This window comes from Lithobates pipiens, unplaced genomic scaffold (genome assembly GCF_037356315.1).
Source record: "Lithobates pipiens isolate NorthernLeopardFrog02 unplaced genomic scaffold, aLitPip1_a1.2 Scaffold_16, whole genome shotgun sequence".
Classification (NCBI taxonomy): domain Eukaryota; kingdom Metazoa; phylum Chordata; class Amphibia; order Anura; family Ranidae; genus Lithobates; species Lithobates pipiens.
This window is the reverse complement of record NW_027507748.1, coordinates 248715879-248738046: the sequence shown is the minus strand read 5'-3', so window position 1 is coordinate 248738046 and position 22168 is coordinate 248715879. Positions and strand designations below refer to the sequence as shown.

The 22168-nt window shown below is 42.2% G+C and overlaps 1 protein-coding gene across 2 annotated transcripts in view; it reads left to right on the top strand.

The window, feature by feature from the left end:
- PIK3C2B (phosphatidylinositol-4-phosphate 3-kinase catalytic subunit type 2 beta) overlaps nt 1–22168 on the top strand; it is a 935041-nt gene that overhangs the window by 202497 nt on the left and 710376 nt on the right. For both annotated transcript variants that reach the window (XR_013274472.1, XM_077481256.1), the window contains exons 7-8: nt 4391–4470; nt 20834–20897. Coding sequence is in view for 1 of the 2 variants with exons in the window: in XM_077481256.1 (XP_077337382.1) it covers nt 4391–4470; nt 20834–20897 (144 nt within the window). In the remaining variant the exon portion in view is untranslated. The remainder of the gene's footprint in view (nt 1–4390; nt 4471–20833; nt 20898–22168) is intronic.

Sequence of the window (22168 nt, the reverse complement as noted above, 5' to 3'; positions counted from 1 at the left end):
CCGCTCAGCAGCAGGGCTCTGTGATTGTCCCTCCTGATCATATGATGGCTGTGTCCAATCACAGCCATCATGTAATGTAAACAGAGCCGTTGTAATTGCGATCGGCTCTGCTTCTTCTCACAGAGCCTGTCGGTGAGGAGAAGGAGAGTTGGGGATCAGTTATGTTTTGAGCTGGTTTTACAGCTTTTTACACACTGATCACCCAGCTAGTGTCCCCAAAGAGTTTCCTGTCACAGTGAAAAACACCTGTCACACACCTGTCACCCAACCTCTCTTAGCCAAACAGGCCGTAAACCCACCAAAAAATGTGTATGTGTAAGTAATTCACTGTGACTCCCACTACTACTGTCCCCAATGTCCCTCCCAGCCAGGCCTCTTTATTGGCGAGTGCTATAAAATCGATCACACTACACTATTAGTTTAGTGAAGATATTTTTATATTTTCCACTATCTGCTATTTCTGTGTATGACTCGAACTGTTTATCGACTATGCCTCTGCCTTCCACGTGAATTGACCTCGGCCTGCTAAATGACCATACTTTTTGCCTGCCTCCTGAACTGATCATTTGCCCTACCTACCACTGTATAAGTGGGATTCAATACAGAACAGGAGTTTCACATATGTGAAGGCCTCCAGAATAGATTTTCCAAGTGGAGAAAAGCCTTTTTTTGCCAGGTTTTTGTTTTCTTGGATTAGGGTCTGGTGACTTGGAGGCTTCGAAGAGATGCGGTTGGAAAGAAGCCTCTAGGCCTGTCCTCGGGTCTTTCCTGACCGAAGCCCTAAGCCTTATAGTACTGCCTGCTGCCACCCGAACTGGCCATGCCTCTGCCTGCCACCCGAACCGGCCATGCCTCTGCCTGCCACCCGAACCGGCCATGCCTCTGCCTGCCACCCGAACCGGCCATGCCTCTGCCTGCCACCCGAACCGGCCATGCCTCTGCCTGCCACCCGAACCGGCGATGCCTCTGCCTGCCACCCGGCCTGGTCATGCCTATGGACCTTATGTTCTTGCCTACTGCCTGGCCCAATACATTGGCATATCTCTGACTGCTGCCTGGACAATTCCTTCGCCTGTCTGGACCAATGCTTTGTCTGGGACAGTTTTCCTGCCAGCTAAAACCACAACAGGTAATCTTCCTTTTTTTTTTTTCTTCTTTTTTTTACCCTCTGCTTAGCAGAATGGATTTTGGGGTGTAATTCTTGGTATGCACATGCTATGTGTTCGAAGCCTGAAGGTGCTACTTGCATGTTTGGCCTATGTATATGGCCAGGCTGTGGAGAAGTCCAGGTGATATCGCTACACTCAGGAGGAGTAGCAGAATGTTTAGGGTGTCACTCTTGGTATGCAAATGCTATGTGTTAGAAATATTTAAAAAACGTTGTGTAAAGAAAAAATTACTTAATCCCCCCCCCCCCCCCAGATTTTCCCAAAACTTGCGGGAAAATAAATTACATGTTCAAAAGACTCATTATGACTCATAGAATATATGTTGGAGTGTTTGATTTTCAAAATGGAGTAGTTTTGTGGGTAATTCCATTGATGGTGCTACTTGGATGTTGGCCCTCTGTATGTGGCCAGGCTATGAAAAGTCTCACACATGTGGTATCGCCATAGTCCAGGAGGAGTAGCAGATTATACCGTATTGATCAGCGTATAACACAAACCTTCAATTTAAGAGGGAAGTTTCAGGGAAAAAGCTTTTTTTTAATTTTTTTTATTTTTATTTACCACTTTGAAGCAAAATAATGGTCAGTGTCCATCAATGCAGCCTGATTAGTGCCCATCTTCAGCCTCACCATCTCTCATCAATGCAGTGCATCAAATCACCAAGCCATCATCTCCTGTTTACTCAGCTCTCAGTCAGCAGTCACATGCACAGTCCCGCCTCAGCCATCAGCATTGTACCAGCTCCTGTGGTAGACAGAACACTGGTCCAATTCCAGTGGCAGAGGTGGGACTGTGTGTGACATGAGAGCTAAGTAAACAGGAGATTCCTTCCCCTCCGAGGTACACTATCTGCATATAACACACCTGTGATTTGCCCCCTATTTTCAGGGGAAAAAAGTGTGTTATACGCCGATAAATATGGTATTTTGGGGTGCAATTGCAAGTTTGCCTATGCCATGTGTGAGGAATAACTTGTTAACCACTTCCCTATCGTGCATAGTGATATGATGGTGGCAGGGAACTCTTTGTCCGCCTTGCACCCACGATTGTCCATGAACAGCAGGACCGTAGATCTGTGTGTGTAAACATACAGATCCATGTCCTGTCAGGAGGGGAGACCGATGGTGTGTTCCTAGTGCAGAGGAACACCGATCGGTTTCCTCCCCTTCCGGCGTCCCCTCTCCCTACAGTTATAATCAATCCCTAGGATACACATTTAACCCTTTCCTCGCCCCCTAGTGTTAACCCCTTCCCTGCCAGTCACATTTGCACAGTAATCAGTGCATTTTTATAGCACTGATTGCTGTATAAATGTGGTCCTAAAATATTGTCAAAAGTGTCCACCGAAAAAAATAACAATAAAAATGCCATAAATGCATCTCCTATTTTGTAGATGCTATAACTTTTGCGCAAACCAATCAATATACCTTATTGCGATTTTTTTTATTTTTTTTTTTATTTTATTTTATTTTTTTTTACCAAAAATATGTAGAATACATATTGGCCTAAACTGAGGAAATTATTATTTTTTTTTTTTTAATGGGATATTATAGCAAAAAGTAAAAATAGCTCAAAGAACAAAAAAACAAAACAAAAAAAACACAGAGGTGATCAAATACCACCAAACAAAAGCTCTATTTGTAGGGGAAAAAATATATCAAAATTTCGTATGAGTACAGTGTTGCATGACCGCGCAATTGTCTGTCATTCAAAGTGTAACAGCGCTGAAAATTGGTCTGGGAAGGAAGGGGGTGAAAATGCCCTGTGTTGAACTGTTTAATATGACAATTTTGTGGGGAAAAAATATCTTTATTTTCCAAACAATTGTGGGCAAAAAACAGCAACTTCCAAAAACTCACTATACTAATTACTAAATACCTTGGACTGTCATCTTGACAAAATGGGGTAATTTGGGCGGTATTTGTACTGTCCTGAAATTTTAGCATCTCAAGAAATGATAGGCAGCCAGTACATCAGGATTGATAAATTTTCAGTGATACGTAGCATAGCTTGTAGACATTAACTTTCACACAAACCAATTATCATACATTTATCCCGATTTGTTTTTTTCACCATAGACATGTAACAGAATACATTCTGGGCTAAATTTATAACTAAATTTGATTTTATGTGCTCTCTTTTTGACAAGTCCTTTATTAATTTCTTCTTTCCACTTCTGTCCTTTCTTCTGTTCTTCCTTTGGTGTTCTTCTTTCTCCATCTTGTTCTCCTCGTCCTGCATCTTGCTCTGGCTTCTTCTCTGCTCTGTCCCCACGATCCGCTACTGTGGTTCGGGGTTACCCTGTGGGGAAATTCCATGCCGTTTTTATCAATGAGCTGTTTTGTGTATTGTTGGACTGACAATTCATTATAGCCACAAGTAGTTGTAACTTTTTTTCCTTTAGAAATGTCATTTTGCTGTCAGACTGTTCTAAACACGGGAAACATGCACCCCTTTACAGGCATACTATAGACACCCCCTAGGTACTAAATTTAAATGAATATTAAACTTTTATTGTTTCACTTTAAGCATTATTAAAATCGCTGCTCCTGGAAAAAACTGCTGCTGTTATTAAAACTTTTTTTTTGCATTGATACATGTCCCCTGGGGCGGGACCCAGGTCCCCAAACACTTTTTATGACAATACCATGCATATAAGCCTTTAAAATTTGCACTTTTGATTATTCATGTTCGTGTTCCATAGACTTTAATGGTGTTCACACAAATTTTTTGCCTGTTCGCATGTTCTGGATGCGAACCGAACAGGGGGGTTTTCGGCTCATCCCTATTCAGAAACATTAGAAATCCCAGTGGTGAATAAAAACCACCAAAAGAAAGCTCTATTTGTGTGAACAAAATGATCAAAAAAATAAAAAATTGGGTACAGTGTAGCATGACTTGAGTAATTGTCATTCAAAGTGCGAGAGCACTGAAAGCTGAAAATTAGTCTTGATAGGAAGGGGGTGAAAGTGCCCAGTATTGAGGTGGTTAAACAGTTCAATGGTAATTTGTAAAATGCATCTAGAAGGCACAATGCATTTAAAGTGCACTGTCTTGTATCGCTTCTAAAACATGCAGATATGTAAATGATGGGACCTTACCATTACTTAACCATTGCAAATTTCCTTTTTAGATAACTGTTTATCAAAAAAAATAAAAAAATAAACTTAAAGCCTTGAAACTTTTACATTTATATATGAATAAAATGTTTATTTTCCCAGGTCAATGACATACAAAGCCCTTCTACTCTGAATCATCACGTGCATCTTCAGGAGAGACCTGTCAAGCAGACAATCACCAGGTACCAGATCAAAAGCAGGAATATGAAACATTTTACAACCTAAGCATAGATTTTAATAGTAATATGCCAATTAGGTTAGCCCTTCTTTTTTTAAGTAAGAATTTTTTTAATTGAAAACTAGGTAAAACATACTCACCAGCCACTTTATTAGGTACAGCTGTTAAATTGCTTGGTAACACAAATTATTAAACAACCAATTACAGGGCCATGGGGCCTTAGGGTAGGTTCACACTAGGGCTACTTGTCAGGTGTCTTAGCCGCCTGACAAGTCGCGTCCCATTCTGTACAGTGGAACCATTCTAATCGGAGCAACACAAGTCGCTCCGACTTAGAAAAAGTTTCCTGTATGACTTTGGGGGCAACTTGAGGCAACTTGCATTGACTTCTATAGAGAAGTCGTTAAGCAAGTCTCCGCAGCGGTCATGTCCAGGTCGCCTGAGGCAGGCGCGCTGCAAGTCGTGCTGCCTCAGTGTGAACCGACACTTCACCCATGTGTTGCTGCCATTCCTTTTGGCTATCTGCTTCCAGTGCTGTAGTCTAACCTTGTGCTCCTACAACAATGCCCTTGCTGTTGCCACTCTTGCACTCGTGGGCAGCTTGAGGGTTTCAAGTATGCAACATTTACAAGGCTTGGGATCTAGTTGGATCAGGGCATGAAATACAGCCTTCAAGGTAGGCACAATTTCCTCTCAGTAGATATGCAGTTTGAGACACCTCCATTGTAAATAGATCAAGTCCACATGGTCCCAGCTATATTTACTTAATGTGGTGTCCTCAAAAATGCCCGTCTTAAAAAGTTTCAGTGGGGTATAGTGAACCTGTAAAAGTATATGTGGCTGTGTAAGCTTTTAGGTGATACCTCTTTTAATAGTTTGCCTGAATTTCTGTCTAAGACCCCGTTCACACTGCAGAGCCTATAACGTTGGATTTGCGGCGCATTTCGGCCGCTAGCGGGGCACTTTTACCCCCCACTAGAGGCCAATATGCCGCAACAGCGGTGTTTTGCCGACTGTATAGCCGCGCTGTCCCATTGATTTCAATAGGGAGCAGCAGTGGAGAAGCGGTATACACACCGCTCCAAAGAAGCTGCTGGCAGGACTTTTCCTGACGTCCTGCCAGCGCACCGCTCCGGTGTGAAAGCCCCCTGGCTTTCACACTGAAGACAATTGTGCATCAGTTTGATGGCGGATTGCTATTTCTAATGCTATAGCGCCTGCAAAACGCCCTCGGTGTGAAAGGGGTCTTGGTCACTTGGACCCTTTATGTTGATCAATACTGACTTCAAACATGAGTGGTGCGCTTTCCTCAGTCCACATCAACCTTATCAGATCCTAAAACTTAAATTTTACTATTACCAAGATAAAATAAAATATCAAATCCACTCCTGTAATAGAGTGAATAAATAAGTGCAGCGTAAGGGCCGGTTCACACAGCGATGCGAGGCGTCTCCGACTTGCCTCGCCGCGACCTGCGGGGAGCTCAGCGGCGACTTGCAGAGGACTTCTGTATAGAAGTCAATGCAAGTCGCCCCCGAAGTCGCCCCGAAGTAGTACAGGAACCTTTTTTCTGAGTCGGAGCGACTCGAGTCGCTCCTCTCAGAACGGTTCCATAGTACTGAATGGGGGCGACTTGCGGGAGCGAGGCGAGGCGAGCCGTGTCGCCTCGCCTCGCCTCGCTGTGTGAACCGGCCCTTAAGGTTGCAGAAATGATATTAATGTTACTTAAACATAAATATATCAAATAAACAGAGATTCATGCATGGTGAAATGGGAATAAAACAAAGAAAAAGTCAAATCTCTGAAAAAAATGCAGGTATGATGAAGAATGTGCTAGTAGACTATACCATAAATAAGGTGTGAGATAAAAATTAGAGTGTTAATATTGAACAGAAACATATCAAATAAATAAGGATTAATGCATAATGAATGCAAGTCCAAACTCAGAAAAAATGGGAGTAATTTAGTAATAAGTAAGAAGTCCAAAAAATGAAAATAGTGAATGGTAAAGTCCAAAGAAATCCAATTAGATGTGCAGTCTTGTTATAAAAGTAACGAAAAAAAAAAAGCTGGTATGATGAAAATGGGCTAGTACATGACTAGATAAAAATTTGGGTGTTAATATTAAACAGAAAAACATCAAATTAAACAAGGATTAACACGTAATGAATGTGAGTCCAAACTCCGAAAAATGAGTAATTCCTGAATAATGTGCTAGTATAATAATGTGCTAGTATAATTGCACAATAAACAAAGTCCAAAAAACTAAAATAGTGAATTATAAATCCAAAGAATCCAATTAGATATGCAGTCCCGTTAGACATATGAGGGATTCCAATCACCGGTATGAACTGTGAAGGGAAAAACAGAAGTACCACCACCGTAAACGGGGTCCGGAGGAGGGAGGAGGACCCAGAAGTGAAAAATGAAGCGGACAAGGCGTTTTTAACTTTAGTACAGTATTAACACAGGAAGATTTTTTTTTTAGATAAGGGCCTTAACCACTTCAGCCCCGGACCAATTGTCAGCCTAAGGACCAGAGGTCTTTTTACAATTTCGCACTGCACTGCTTTAACTGGTAATTGTGCGGTCATGCAATGTTGTACCCAAATGAAATTTGCGTCCTTTTCTTCCCACAAATGGAGCTTTCTTTTTATGGTATTTGATTGCCTCTGCGATTTTTATTTTTTGCGATATAAATGGAAAAAGACCGAAAATTTTGAGAAAAAAATATATTTTCTACTTTTTGTTATAAGAAAAATCGAATAAACTCAATTTTAGTCATACATTTAGGGCAAAATTTATTCAGCCACATGTCTTTAGTAAAAAAAAATGTCAATAAGCGTATATTTATTGGTTTGCGCAAAAGTTATAGCATCTACAAACTAGAGTACATTTTCTGGAATTTACACAGCTTTTAATTTATGACTGCCTATCTCATTTCTTGAGGTGCTAAAATGGCAGGGCAGTACAACCCCCCCCCCCCCCCCCCAAATGACCCCATTTTGGAAAGTAGACACCCCAAGGAAATTGCTGAGGGGCATGTTGAGCCCATTAAATATTTTTTTTTGTCCCAAGTGATTGAATAATGACACAAAAAAAAAAGTTTACAAAAAGTTGTCACTAAATGATATATTGCTCACACATGCCATAGTTATATGTGGAATTACACCCCAAAATATATTCTGCTGCTTCTCCTGAGTACGGGGATACCACATGTGGGGGACTTTTTGGGAGTCTAGCCGCGTACGGCACCCTGAAAACCAATCACTGCTTTCAGGATTTCTAAGGGTGCAAATTTTTGATTTCACTCCTCACTACCTATCAGTTTCGAAGACCATAAAATGCCAAAATAACACAAAACCCCCCAAATGACCCCATTTTGGAAAGTAGACAAGCCAAGCTATTTACTGAGAGGCATGTTGAGTCCATGAAATATTTTATATTTTGCCACAAGTTGCAGGAATATTAACATTTTTATTTTATTTTTTTGCACAAAGTTGTCAATAAATGATATATTGCTCACACATGCTATGGGCATAAGTGAAAGTACACCCCAAAATAAATTCTGCTGCTTCTCTCGAGTACGGTGATAACACATGTGGGGGACTTTTTGGGAGCCTAGCCACGTATCCCTCATATGTCTAACGGGACTGCATATCACTCCTGAAGCGAAAAGGACCGCCGCATCCAGCGGGAGGGGGTCCGATCGGACCCCCCACCCCCTGGAAGGCAAGCACGTACATGTATGTGCTTGTGCCTGTACATGCCATTCTGATGACGTACATTGCCATGCGGCGGTCCTTAAGTGGTTAAATTCACCCCTCCACGGAAGTTAAATAAGTTTGATACTTTTGTGGATGTTCACAAATATATTAGAAAAGTCAATATACAAAGTTATATCACCGCCAGCCCTACTAGGAACGTGGCAAGGACATTTACATAAGGAACTGTCCATTCAGGGTTATCAAGTCCTTCTCTTTTTAACCCCCCCGACTCAGTTGGCCCCGTCTTTAAACCTTGTACTTAAAGATCTAGCTAAATTACCACCTAAACTGACTTTTAACCCCTTACCAGAGTCAGGTCTCAAATCCTTGTGTGATGACAAGGATTTGGTTATTCGCCCCACTGACAAAGGTGGGGATATAGTTCTATTAAACAAAACCGACTACATGAGGGAAATGTATAAATGTATAAGTGACCACTCCACTTATATTGAACTACCTAATGACCCTACATCCAAATACAAAAAGAAATTGACCAGTCTTATCTGCAAAGGGTTTGACTCGGCAAGTGAATTAAAATCATAAAGAAAAATAATTTCTTGTTCCGTTGGCCCCACGAATCCCTATCATTTTTTATTTGCCCAAGATCCATAAAGACCCCCTCCATCCCTCTGGACAGACCATCATTAGTGGGATAGATTCCATTACCTCCCACAATCTAACATTGAAGGTGACCTCATCATGGCTACAGCTGACGTCACTGCCTTGTATACTTGCATTCCCCATCAGAGAGGAATGGAGGCTGCATATGAATTTTTGAAAAGAGACATCACCCTTGCCGCTCCCCAGGTTGATTTTATTTTGGAGTTATTCGATTTTTCCAAATGTCCACCCGCCCCACAGAATCAATTGCACATGATTAAGTTATTAATACTAAAGCAAACTTAGAGGATCAAGGTGTTCTATTGGATAGAAGTCCAACATAACACCTTGATCCTCTAAGTTGGCTTTAGTATCAATAACTTAATTATGTGCATTTTCTTCATTCTGTGGGGCGGGTGGACATTTTTTCGTAATTGTGATATACTCTGCTGATTGGCTTGGAATGGCATGTGATCGGTCCCTCTGTGTACACTGCAAGGCTTGATTACTATGCTACCATGTTTATCTCACCGAATCACAAGGAGGATACTTTACCAAGCCTCATTTTCATGACTAGGCTTGGTTTTCCATATTAAATGGACACCATCTAACCAAGCCTTGTTTTTCATAGCGAGGCTTTTCTAGCCTATTCAATGGACATTACACATATTCTTAACTCCAAACTTCGTTTTCAGAATGACACTTGGTCATATTGTATGGTAGACATCACTAAACCAAGCCTTGTTTTCATTACAAGGAAGTGTTGGTTTGACATAAGAACATGTCGTAATTGCAGGGCTGGGTACTGTACTTTATCCGCCTTTTATTTTATGTCATGTACATCATATACTATGGAAACATGCACATAATGAATATATAGGCATCCATTTCCTTCTGGGATCGCGACACAGGAATCTGAAGTGATATTATGTGGAGCCATTTCCGGTGTTTAACAGGCTCTGTGGTCATTTTCACTTTATAAGTGATGCTGCTGCTGGGGGTCCACACCCCAGATGATGACTGTGGAGTTGAAACGCGTCGGGTGGACCTCCTGTTTGCATCACTCTTTGTTACATACATGCTTTTTAATACTCTTCCAAATGTGAGTGTTTTATTATATTTTTAATAAATTGCCTTTTTTGTACGTTATCGAATGTTAGCCCATCTTTTCATTGCATGATATATCCCTCCTGACATTTACCTTCCACCCTCCTCAGGATGATTGCAGCCTTGAAGTCACTATTCAGTGACAGTCCAAGGTTGATTCAGATCTAAGACCAGTTGTTTGCAACAGATGTGTTCAACCTAATAAGTTCTGCAGACTTGGGTGGTGTAAGCCCCACCAAGTCAATAAGATCTGGTAAGCCTCCCCCTGTTAACGGTGGTGGTACTTTTGCCTTCGCAGTTCATACAGGTGATTGGAATCCCTCATTAGTCTAATGGGACTGAACATCTAATTGGATTTCTTATACTAGCACATTTTTCAGGAATTACTCAAATTTTTTCTGAGTTTGGACTCACATTCATTATGTGTTAATCCTTGTTTATTTGATGTGTTTCTGTTTCAATATTAACACCCTAATTTCTATCTAATTACCATAATAGCACATTTTTCATTATACCAGATTTTTTTTCTTTTGTTTCTTTAAATAATAACACCCTAATTTTTTATCTCTCACCTTACTTATGGTATAGTCACCATACTAACACATTCTTCACCATACCTGCATTTTTTTCAGAGATTTCAGTTTTTCTTTGATTCACATTTCACCATGTATGAATCTCTGTTTATTTGAGATATTTATGTTTAAGTCACAATTATATCTTTTATTTATGCAAATTTACTTTCTGCAACCTTAGCGCTGCACTTATTTATTCACAGTTTTTGCTTTTTGTCTACAAGCTGTGCTAGCTGCTACGTTGCAGGTTCACAGCGCGGTATTCCTTTAATTTTATTTTTTGCACTCCTGTAATAGAAACCAAATTTCCGTATACATAACCCTATAATATATAAGCAAGGGGAGGATAAAATGAGGTGGATTGAAGACTTAAAGCTTCAAACTATTTTCTCCATTTAAGAACTGATGCTCCTTTATGTCTAAACACAACACTCAAATTCCTGCACTCACTGAATATAATCATACCTTAACCACTTCCCGACCGGCGTACGCCGATGTACGTTGGCAGAATGGTATGGACAGGCAAATGGGCGTACAGGTAAGTCCCTTTAAATTTGCCGCTGTACCACCATCGCGTGCGTGTTGCCTACACTGCCACCTAGTGGTTACCCCCATTCACTGCCAGTGTCATTTACACAGGGATTGGTGCATTTGTATAGCACTGATTGCTGTATAAATGAAAATTGTCCCAAAAAATGTATAAAAATGCCGTAAAACTATCTACTATATTGTAAACGCTATAACTTTTGCGCAAACCAATCAATAATCGCTTTATGCGTTTTTTTTTTTTTCACCAAAAATATGTAGAAGAATACGTATCGGCCTAAACTGAGGAAAAAACGTTTTTTTATACATTTTTGGGGGATATTTATTATAGCAAAAAGTAAAAAAATACGTTTTTTTCCCTAAATTGTCGCTCTTTTTTTGTTTATAGCGCAAAAACTAAAAACCGCAGAGGTGATCAAATACCACCAAAAGAAAGAGCTATTTGTAAGAAAAAAGGACTCCAATTTTGTTTGGGAGCCACGTCGCACGATCGCGCAATTGTCTGTTAAACCGACGCAGTGCCGGATCGCAAAAAGTGGTCTGGTCTTTGGCCAGTAAAATGGTCTGGGGCTTATGTGGTTAAATAAGCCACTCTGAAAAAAATAAAAAATAAAAATAAAATAAAAAATAAAGTTTACGTAGGGTTGTTTTAGCCTTGGCACAGTTACTGGCGGGTAACAGAAAGCTCCTGATCTCTACTTGCAATCGGGAGCTTTCCAATCATGTGAATGCTGTGACAGCCCATCACAGTGGTCACATGACTGAAATGCCCACCTCCCGGCATCAATCATTGTCAATTTACGCAGCGCTTCACACAATATAAATATATATTATATACATATACTGTACATTCACATCAATCCCTGCACTCAAAGAGTTTACAGTCTAAGGTCCCTAACTCTCATTCATACATACACATACTAGGGCTAATTTAGGCAGGATCCAATTGACCTTCCAGCATGTCTTTGGAGTGTGGGAGGAAACCTGCAGTACCCAGAGGAAAGTCGCACAGGGAGAACTTAGCCTGTTTGGGGTTGTTTTTTTGTCATCCTATTGCAATGGCCCTTCAAAGAAAATCTTCACATTATCCCTTCCAAAATAATAGTAATTATTATTATTCTTTTTTTAAAGGCTAAAACCACCTTTTAGGGCATGTTGCAACCATTTGTAAGATAACAGATTGCTCTCTGCTGTTGCCAACTGCCTCTCAAACACCAGTTGCTGGAAGTCAAGCTAAACTGCCAAGTTCATGAATTCAAAGCAGGGTTAAAAGACCACCACACACCGGTACTGTTGCTGGAGTCCATGTTTGCCGTGTAGCAGAACCATGAGCACCGCAGTGACAGTCCCCTTCCTGGGACCGCACCCTCAGTGTTACACTCACTGGACTTATTGTGTGAAATACGTTAAAGGTGGCGGTCCTGTAGCAGGGACTGACACTTCAATGCTCATGGTCATTCCACACAACAAACACCGACTCCAGGGACCCCACTGGTGTGTGGCAGCCTTCCATCCCTGCATCATGGTACATCCATATTTAGATTTTTTTTTAAATAAATTATTCTTTATTCCATTTTTTTTTTTACAATAAAGAATCCAGTGCCATTACAATCATCATAAAAGCAGGGGGAGAAGAAATAAGAATTTTGTCAATTATATTTTCCTGCTCTGATTTTCCAAACCATTACAATACTCATTACCCCCCCCCCCCTTAAGGAGTTGATCTTGTGTATGTGTGTGTGTGTGTATATGTATATGTGTGCACTCTAGATTTCTTTTGATTCTCTTAAGTTCTTTAGCGTTTAAAGGGGATAAATAAGGACGTATTTATACTAAGTTATCTAATGTATAAGTTCTATTTTCAATACTATACTTTAAGTGCCCGTTCACACAGGGGCGACGCGACTTGCAGCGCGTCTCACAGACGCGACCTGCACACGACTTCAGCGGCGACTTGCAAAATGACTTCTGTATAGAAGTCAATGCAAGTCGCCTGAAGTCGCCCCGAAAATACTACAGGAACCTTTTTCTAAGTCGGAGCGACTTGAGTCGCTCCTATTAGAACGGTTCCATAGTACAGAACGGAGCGCGACTTGTCAGGCGGCTAAGTCGCCTGACAAGTCGCGGTAGTGTGAACGGGCACTAAGTGGTTGTTCAATCTTACTATCTCCTTTTTTCCAACCAGGGCCTCCACATTTCTCAAATTCCTTAATATTTCCTTTTTTTTGTATAAACTACTTTTTTCTTTACATTTTGTCTCATTTATAACAGTAATCCAGTCCCTCAGTGCCGGGGGTGTATTTGTCAGCCATCTCATCCCAATGATTTTTCTGGCTTGGAATAAGCATCTTCATATTGCTACTGTAATAATCTTCCTCTCGTCTAGTTCCTTCCTATATCCCAATATGTATAGCACGACCTCCATCTCCAAAGTTGTCCCAAAAAACCTCCCCAAAGTATTAAGAACCCCCTCCCGTCTTCATACCATATGGATGAGATCTCCTGGCATCTAGGGCATTTGTCATCTGTTCTTTACCCACACTTAAATTGCTCTAGGAGTGTGGTAAACTCTATATATCCACATCAAATGGGATACTTTCTGCGAGGGCAAGACCGACACTATCAGTCCCATCTTCAGAATCCTCCTCCACTGCTCCTGTGATATTTCCCCTATATCTGTATCCCATTTCTCTTTACCCTTACAGTGATCCAGTCCAATAGTAGCTCCTTTACATAGCTGTCCATATAGCTCCGAGATAGGATCCTTAGTTACCCGCTTGAAGTATATTTTGGAAAATTAGGGTTTTATTCCATTCTACTACTTGTGTCCTAAACTGGATTTCTAGGGCATGCCAAATCTGTGAGTATCTAAAGAATGAATGTTGTAGGATATTCAGTTCCAACCTCAAGTCCAAGAAACAAGAAATAATTTACAATGGTAATTGTAATATGGCACATGGAGGGGGTTAATGTACTCACTCATGTATTGGTTACCAGTGGCAATTAACCCCTTTGTGCTGCATTAATGACAGTGGCACCCTCAATGTTAATTAACCCCTTAATTAGCATGAAGGGGTTTATAAACACTGCCACTAGTGCCACTAATGCAGCACAAAGGGGATAATTAATTGCCACTGGTCAGTAATACATCAGTGAGTACATTAACTCCCTCCATGTGTCATATTATAATTACCAATCATCATCATTATCATCATGATAATCACACAGTACAGGTGCGTTGAGCCACAGCACCTGTATTGTGTGATTATCATGATAATAATGATGATCTAGAATGACAGAAAAATGTATATTTATGCTTCATTCACACAGGGCAGACATGCGTCTGACATGCAGGGCTGTCTCTTACTGGCTTGGGGATGCATAAAGTGTTACATGGCTCATTTATTTCTACTGAGACACACAGCTGCTATATCCCAATATGTAATGCGTGCGGATCCCAGAATGCATGCAGGGTTTATTCAAGGACCCACACCAACATAGCGGTTGGGATATAGCGGCTGTGTGTCTCAGTAGAAATAAATGGGATAAAACTGTCCCGTTAGCGGCCTTTACCGCCGACACTCGCCCACCCCAGTGTGAAAGCAGCCTTATTTTCTGGCAGTGCCCCTCCCGAGACTAGATTCTGAATCCGCCCCTGATCAAGACTGGAGAATTATTTAGTAAGTACAATAATTGTGGCATCCGGATCATTTTAATTAAACTATTTCTATCTGCTACCGACAGAGGGAGCCGCTTCCAAATGTTAATTTTTTTGTTTTAATTTAGTCAGTAGTGATATTACTTTTTTGTTAATGTATTGCTTAGGATCTTTCGTCAGGAGTATCCACAAGTATCTCAGTGTGTTTACTACTGTTATTTGAGGCATTTCTGATATAGTTGGACCACTCATACAATCCACTGGTAAAATCTCAGATTTATCCCAGTTTATCACTAATCCATTAAATCTTCTGAATTCCTCCACTATACTAATTTATTTAACTAAAGATTGCCCTGTATCCTCCAGAAAAAGCAGAACATCGCCCACATATAAGGTGATTCTTTCTTGTCCTGTCTTCCTCTGGAATCTTCTTATCTCAGGGCATGATCTTATGGAAATAGCCAGAGGTTCCATTGCGAAGGTGAAGAGCAGAGACGACAATGGGCACTCCTGTCTCGTCCCCTTCTCCAGGTGGATCTTATCCGGGAGTTGATTATTAATTCTAAGCCTGGCACTAGGGATGCCGTAAAGCATTTTTATCCAGCCTATAAAGGAAGAACTAAACCCAAATTTACCCAGAACCCGCCAGACTTATCTCCACTCAAGACTATCAAAAGCTTTATTCACATCCAGTGACAACACCGCTCTTGATCCCTCGTTCTCTGACGGGGTCTGTAGATTCAGGGATGTCCTGATATTCATACTAGTGGATCTATTTGGAATGAATCCCGTCTAATCTGGATGAATCAATTTTGAAGCAATTTTATTCAACCTAGCGGCTAGCACCTTGGCTAGAATTTTAGCATCCGAGCACAGAAGAGAGATTGGTCTCTACGAAGCTGTAGCCAACAGATCTTTTCCCCTCATGTATCACTATGATAGTAGCTTCTAACAACGAGGCAGGTAATCTTCTCACCATAACTGCTCCTCTCAGTGCTTTATGGATCTCCGGGAGCAATATTTCTCCATAGTTTTTTATATGTCTCCACCGGGAGCCCATCTGGCCCAGGTGATTTTTGATTTGCCATCCCAGCTGCTGCCTGTTGGAGTTTTACGAGCGTTATTGGAGCTTCCAGTTCGTCTGTATCTCCTAGTGTAATGATCGGAATCTCCAATTTCTCCAGGAAGTCATCCATTACTCCCTCCTCCTCCATCCTCCTTTACCAATTGCGCCAGCATTCTTCCCACACTTTCACACTCTCCAAAAGCACATTGCTTCTAGTAGAGTAGTCTATTCTGAACTATCCTTGTAATTACCATTTTATATTTTTGTTGTTTATCTAACCATATTTCTTTTTTCTCTGGGATCAATCGGTCTCATAATTGTTTTTGGCCACTCTCTTTGTACACTTCCAAATAGATTCCTTATAAAATTTAGCGACCTGCTGAATCAGAATCCCTCTAAGGTAATCCTTTAAGGTATCCCAAAGCATCCCGGGCGCGACTGTACCTTCATTAACCACTTCAATACCAGGCACTTAGACACCTTCCTGCCCAAGCCAATTTTCAGTGCTGTAGCAATAGGGATGACAATTACGCGGTCATGTAACACTGTACCCAAACAAGTTAATCATTGTTCCTACAAATAGAGCTTTGTTTTGGTGGTATGTGATCACCTCTGCGATTTTTATTTTTTGCGCAACAAATTAAAAACTGTTGGACTCCAGGGAAGCAAGAGTTTTTCTCCCTTCAGACAAATTGCAGACTTAGATCCGCGGTAAAACTGCTGATCCGCAGGTGGTCGTCGCTCCACTTTTGCATGCGAGTACTGGGGCTCATGGCAGCCTCCTTCGAGGCAGTACCTTATGCCCAGGTCCATACCAGAGTCCTGCATAAGGAGATTTTGACAAAATGGGACAAATCTCAGCTGTCCCTGGATCGACAGATCCAGGTGAGCCAGTCAGTCAGAGACTCACTGATATGGTGGTTGAGATCCCCCGGTGATTCAGTCCGGAAAATCGTTCCTTCCTCTGAAATGGACTGTGATCACGACGGATGCCAGTCTATCTGGCTGGGGTGGAGTGATGGGGGTTCAGTCGGCTCAGGGCCTCTGGTCGATTGAAGAATCCGAGTTGCAGATCGATCTGCTCTAATTGAGAGCGATCAGGCTGTGCCTCTACACATGGTCGATGAGACTTCAAGGGCATCTGATCAGGATAAGTCAGACAACGCCTCGGCTGTGGCGTACGTCAATCACCAAGGGGGAACAAGAAGCTCAGCCGCTGCATGGGAGGTCGCTCATATACTTCGGCTGGCAGAGTGACACGTACAGGCCCTGTCGGCCATTTATATCCCGGGAGTGGAGAACTGGCAGGTGGATTATCTGAGTCGACAGATGCTGGACCCAGGAGAATGGGAATTGCATCTGGAGATATTCAGGTTGCTGTGTCTGAAGTGGGGCACAACAGATGTGGATCTACTGGCCTCATGTCTCAATCGGAAGGTGCCAAGATTCGTGTCCAGGACAAGAGATCCATGGGCCGATGTGCCAGACGCGTTAGTGGCTCTGTGGGATCAGTACCAGCTGATCTATGCCTTTCCTCCACTGAAACTGTTGCTACGTCCCTGCAGACCTGGTGCGTCTGGTGGTAGACGCTCCCTGGTGACTGCCGTTGCGAGAGGACCTTCTGTCTCAAGGTCCAATTCTCCATCCTGCTTTACCATCGCTGGCTTTAACGGCATGGCTATTGAGAGCCAGGTGTTAAGGAACCAGGGTCTGTCGGACTCAGTGATTCCAACTATGTTGACAGCACGGAAATCTTCTCGGAAGATATACCATCGTACCTGGAAGGCCTACATCTCCATGTGTGAGGAGAAAGGATGGCATCCGTGCTCTTTTTTCCATATCTAGGATCCTGCTGTTTCTCCAGCAAGGAGTAGACCAGAGATTGGCATTGAGCACCATCAAAGGGCAAATTTCAGCCTTGGCTGTCTTTTTTCAATGACCCCTGGCATCGCACTTCTTAGTGAGTACCTTCGTTCAGGGGGTACGACATGTAGTCCACCGTTGCCCCCATGGGATTTGAACCTAGTGGTGTCAGCGCTTCAAAAACCGCCATTTGAAAACATCAGGGAGATTCCCCTGTTGACCCTTTCTCAGGTGGTGGTCTTTCTAGTGGCCATCACATCAGCCAGGAGGGTTTTGGAACTGGCGGCCTTGTCCTGCATTTATTTTTCTATTCTATCAATGTGATGATACTATACCGCAATATACTTTGTTTACAGATGTTTTTTCTATAAGCTGAACTGTTGGTGTTTCTGTATTCTCTGTATCTGTTAGCAATAAAATCTTTGAAAAGAAAGATCATGGACACTAGCTGGCTGCAGTGGCATACAGTGTCAGCCAGTGTCCATAATCAATAGACACAATACAATGTCACCATAGTGATACTGCACTGCTCTAGTTAGTGTGATTTTTTTTTTTTTTTTTTTGTGTGCCATAGACAAACCTAATGAATTCCCCTACAGATCTAAAAATGAACAGGACATGATCAAATGTCACCATCAATAATAAATATATATATATATATATATATATATATATATATATCTCCTTCCTTTAGTTTCCTCGTCTTGGGCTAGCCAGCCCCGAGACATTAAAGTCGGGTAGATCCACACCCCAGGCCATGGCCTTCCTGGGGGCTGGTCAGGAGGACCAGGACCATGAAGTCAGCACCTCATTCTGGACCAGAAACCCTGAACCACGTGACATCCGTTATACCCTCTCCCAGAAAGCACAGCTAGGGCGCCACCCCCCTTTGGCGGGCTCCGGGAGAGAGTATCTTAAGCACCTAACCAGACCATAGTTCCATGCCTGCCAGAAGAGACGTTGTCCCCTGTGGCCAGGCTGAACATCTCACAGTCCAGTCAGACTGATGCTGAGGCCCAATTTAGATTATTGTACCTAAACCAAACTGCAGTTTAGGCAACTTTAACTTTAGAAAAACGCATAGCGCGTGCTCTTCAGGAGCCACCGCTACATAGGAACTGGGACTGCTATAGGTGATGCTACACTAAACTGAATTCCCTGGCCACTTGTACAGAGGTGAGCATTAGAGTAAAGTGTTTTTGATGGAACGTTGGTTGATTTTTGTGATACATAAGATGCAATGTCTGATACATAATCAGTTCAAGCATTGAAGAAGTCCCACACAGGTAGTATCCTCATAATTGGAGGGCTAGCAGAATGTGTTTTGGGTTGAAAGTGCCCATGCTTTGTGTAAGAAATATCTTATTAAACTGACAACTTTGTGTAAAAAAATAAAAAAAATAAATTGAATTTTATTTTCAAATTTTCCAAAAACTTGTGGCAAAAACAGAATCTTCTAAAGACTCAACTTGCCTCATAAAAAATACATTGGGGTGTTTAATCTTCAAAATCCAAAGTGCTTACTAGCAACCTCACAATTCATTGGAAGCTACAAAGCGTCTGCTGTGGTGGCAGACATGGGTTTATTTATTCACAGATTCCTGTGACTGAATGATGGAGCTGTGTGGGGAGAGCCATGCGATTTATTTTATTTTTTTAACCACTTGCCGCCCGCCCTATAGGCAATTGACGGTGGCAAAGTGGTTGCATAATTCTTATCGGACGTCATATGACGTGATCAGGATTATGAGCCACTGCGCGCCCCCGGGGGCGCGCATCGCAGAGACACAGACTCTTTACCACGTGATTAGCCGTGTCCAATCACGGCTGATCACAGTGTAAATAGGAAGAGCCGGTGATCGGCTTTTCCTCACTCGCGTCTGTCAGACGCGAGTAGAGGAGAGCAATCGGCTGCTCCTCTGACAGGGGGGGGTCTGTGCTGATCGATTATCAGCACAGCCCCCCCGAGGATGCCCACACTGGACCACCAGGGACACCACCAGACCACCAGGGATGCCCAGCAAAAGGTAATCCTCCCTAGACCACCAGGGATGCCAGTCAGTGCCACAATGGATGCCAATAAGTGCCCATAATGGATGCCAATCAGTTCCCACAATGGGCATCAATGATTGGCATGCATTATTGTTTGGCACTGATTGGCATCCATTAGTACAGTATAACATAATACAATGCCGCCTATCAGTGCCCACCTGTGCCGCCTATCAGTGCCCACCTGTGCCGCCTATCAGTGCCCACCCATGCCCATCTGTGCTGCCTATCCATGCCCATCTGTGCCGCCTATCCATGCCCATCTGTGTTGCCCATCTGTGCCGCCCATCTGTGCCGCCCATCAGTGCCACCTATCAGTGCCACATATCAGTGTCCATCAGTGCCACTTCAATGGTGCCACATCATTGGTGCCCATCAGTGCTACCTTATCAGTGCCCATCAGTGTAGCCCCATCAGTGCCCATCAGTGAAGGAGAAAACGTACTTATTTACAATGTTTTGAAACTGAAACAAAAAAATATATATTTTTTCAAAATTTTCCCTATTTTTTTATTTGTAGCGCAAAAAATAAACACCGTAGAGTTGATCAAATACCACCAAAAGAAGGCTCTATTTGTGGGAAAAAAAATGATAAAAATTTCATTTGGGTACAGTGTAGCATGACCGCGTAATTGTCATTCAAAATGCGACAGCGCTGAAAGCTCAAAATTGGTCTGGGCAGGAAGGTGTTTAAGTGCCCGGTATTGAAGTGGTTAAAAAGCGACAGAGGGTGCTGGGAGAGGAACCCGCTGCCCTCTGTGACGGGGAGTATCAGGAACTGTGGTTGGAGGTGCTTGAGTATGTTATACGTTACACCCTAAATCCGGGTGTAACCTGTTGCATGCTCCAAAAGGTGGACTTAGGCTTTAAATACAGCTGAACAAAAGCTCTGTCTAAAAACAATTATTTAAAATTCATTTGTGTACATCATTACATCAATGAATAACTGTCAAAGTATCAAAGTGCTGAAAGCTGAAAAATCATCTGGAAAGGAAGTAGGTTGATCATGCCGGTCTTCAAGTGGTTAATGTGTTTGCAGCTAAAATCTATACTAGGTTGTTCTGGAAACGGAATATAGTTTATGAATATTTCAACCAACAAGTAGTTGATCAGTGCTTATCTTTTTTTTTTTTTCTCCAGACAGGCTCTGTCCCTACTTTTTGACACATATCACAATGAAGTGGAACAATTTGTTGCATCTAATGTAAGTAAATTTTTCTCTAAAATGCCTGTTTATTCATGTTCATGAGCACATTTTAGCAGTTAATTGTATGCAATGCAGATCACAAATCAAGAGTGCCACAAAGCAATTGTAAATCTGAGATTTGGTCTACCAAATACAGTATGTGCTTCTACCAGTGAAACAATATTAAAGTGGAACTACACTACAGCTATGCATAACAAACCAAAAACGCTATTTTATTAATTTTTAATATTCAAAATGAACACACCCGCTGATCCATGTCTTTGTGATTTCTTTTACTGAGAAATCACTTGAAAAACACCCACTAACATTTGTGGCTGTGGCTAACTTAACCACTTCAGCCCCAGAAGGTTTTACCCCCTTCCTGATCAGAGCAATTTGGGTTTTTACAATTTGGCACTGTACTGCTTTAACGTGGTCATGCAATGCTGTACCCAAACTAAATTTACATCCTTTTTTCCCCGCAAATAGAGCTTTCTTTTGTCGTTATTTGATCACCTCTGCGGTTTTTATTTTGTTTCTTGTACATCACGGGACACAGAGACTCAGTAATTAGTGATGGGTTATATGGTATCACTAGGTGATTGGACACTGGCACACCCTAGACAGGAAGTTCAATCCCCCATATAACCCCTCCCCCTACTGGAGGTACCTCAGTTTTTTCGCCAGTGTCTTAGGTGTTGGTCACAAGTAAAGATGTGCTGTGCTGAGCTCCGCTGAAATATCCTTACTGGGGCCAGCTATGCAACCGGGTTCCATTCAAAGTGTCTTTTCCAGACCGAATTGGATGGTACCTGGGCCTCGTGTCTGAAGAAACAAGGTTTTACCTGTAACCCCTTTCTTTTTAGAGAGCTGGACCCTGGGACCCAGTATTTGTTTTTTTTCTGCCATATTCCTGGCAGGGTGCTTTACGGGCCCAGAACTGGGGATCCCCCTATTCAAGGGGGCCCCAGTCTCTAAAGGTTTTTTTCCTAACGGAGCCCACTGTAAGAGGTGAAGATTGGGCCTGTTATTCAAACCCTGCAGCTGGATAAGGTAAGGGAGACTCCTCAAGAATTTTTCTAATTCTAGTAGGTTTTCTCCTTTTAAGTAAATGTATGCTATGCCTATAGTCGCCCCCGGGGGCTGCCAAGAGCACATATCTTTCATGCCTGATCTATCTGCTTGGTGTCCACGCTCTATGCTCCTCCAGCCTTGCTCCTCCAGCCTTGCTCCTCCAGCCTTGCTCCTCCAGCCATGCTCCTCCAGCCATGCTCCAGGAAGGATGAAGG